Consider the following 1,275-nt stretch of genomic DNA (forward strand, 5'->3'; position numbering starts at 1 on the left):
AAAATAATTTGTGACATCTACTTAGCTATCTGTCACTCTAAGAGTTTTTCAACAAGTTCTCATTCAAGTACTCTATGAAACATACACGGATAGACACAGTTAAATACAAGCAAGCTTGTTAAAGCTTCAGTGATATTTTAGAGCCTCCCCCTGGTGGCCAGCAATAGTTCAACTATCAGTGTAGAAAATGCTTTTTCATAAGCTCATAGAAACACATGCTGTACAAACGACAGGAGATTAGAGTATTTAAGTGTGATGGGAAAGGCAGAGCAGGGAAACTCTCCTACTTGGTAACTCACAGGTAAAACTGAATACTGAGGTTACTGCCTCATGCTCTCTTCCTTGTTCTTAGCAAAATGAACAGTCAGACCATTTATCCTTACCACATACAAGCTAAAGCCTTCATCTAAGAAAACAAACTATTCACAAATACAATGGGATTCTAATTCAGTAACTTTGTTAATCTGTTCTTCACATCAGTCCATATTTGTTTCTTACCTTCTATCTTTTCCTGCAGTATGTCTTCTGAGAAATCAGATGCCAGTGCAGCTAATTTACTCAAGCCAAGAAGGGTTTTCTTCTTTGCAAAATATTTGGTCTCTATGTTTGCTAAAGTTTGCAGTGTTCTGTGGGCCTAAAATAAATAATTATGCTGTGTATCAGTTTTAGAAGTTAACATCAGAAGGCAAACAGGTCAGGAGGACTTAATCTGAACTGCAGTCTCACAATTATTTAACATTTGTAATACTGTCATGTGTATTTCTTAAGACTTCCAAGCTGCAAATCAAAATCCTGCATTACACAGTATAGGAAGACCTAGATCTCTATTCCTATTACATTCCCAGAATACTTTCCTTTAATAATGGAAAATAACTATCTTAAAATTAAAGGACAAGCTGCAACTTTACATATTGTATCACTGGGACTCTATTCAAGGCTTCCCCATAAAAGCCAGGCAATGATCTGTTCTGTAGGAACATTGCGCATGCAGGTTATTTACCTGTTAATTCAGGAATTTGGTTGTAAGTGTATCTGTTTTCTAACTATTGTAGTAATCAAACAGGCAAGAATTTACTTGTATGTCTGGCAAAGGAACAGAACATTTCTGAGAACTGAGTCTGAATTATATCTGTTCTAGAATCCTTGCTTCCCTCTTCACAGTGCTTTGCTATAAACAACAAAGTCTCAGTGGAACATTAGATTCCCAACACAGTCATCATCATGTGTATCATCTTCATCCATACAAAACTCTCATATTCCCACCCCCCACCCCTT

The 1,275-nt window shown here is 36.7% G+C and overlaps 1 protein-coding gene across 1 annotated transcript in view; it reads right to left on the reverse strand.

Moving 5' to 3' along the window:
• NUP133 (nucleoporin 133) overlaps positions 1-1,275 on the reverse strand; it is a 31,685-nt gene that overhangs the window by 8,340 nt on the left and 22,070 nt on the right. The window contains exon 21 of the mRNA XM_010707018.3: positions 499-634. Coding sequence (XP_010705320.1) covers positions 499-634 — 136 coding nt within the window. The remainder of the gene's footprint in view (positions 1-498; positions 635-1,275) is intronic.

The sequence above is a fragment of the Meleagris gallopavo genome, chromosome 2, assembly GCF_000146605.3.
Source record: "Meleagris gallopavo isolate NT-WF06-2002-E0010 breed Aviagen turkey brand Nicholas breeding stock chromosome 2, Turkey_5.1, whole genome shotgun sequence".
Lineage (NCBI taxonomy): Eukaryota > Metazoa > Chordata > Aves > Galliformes > Phasianidae > Meleagris > Meleagris gallopavo.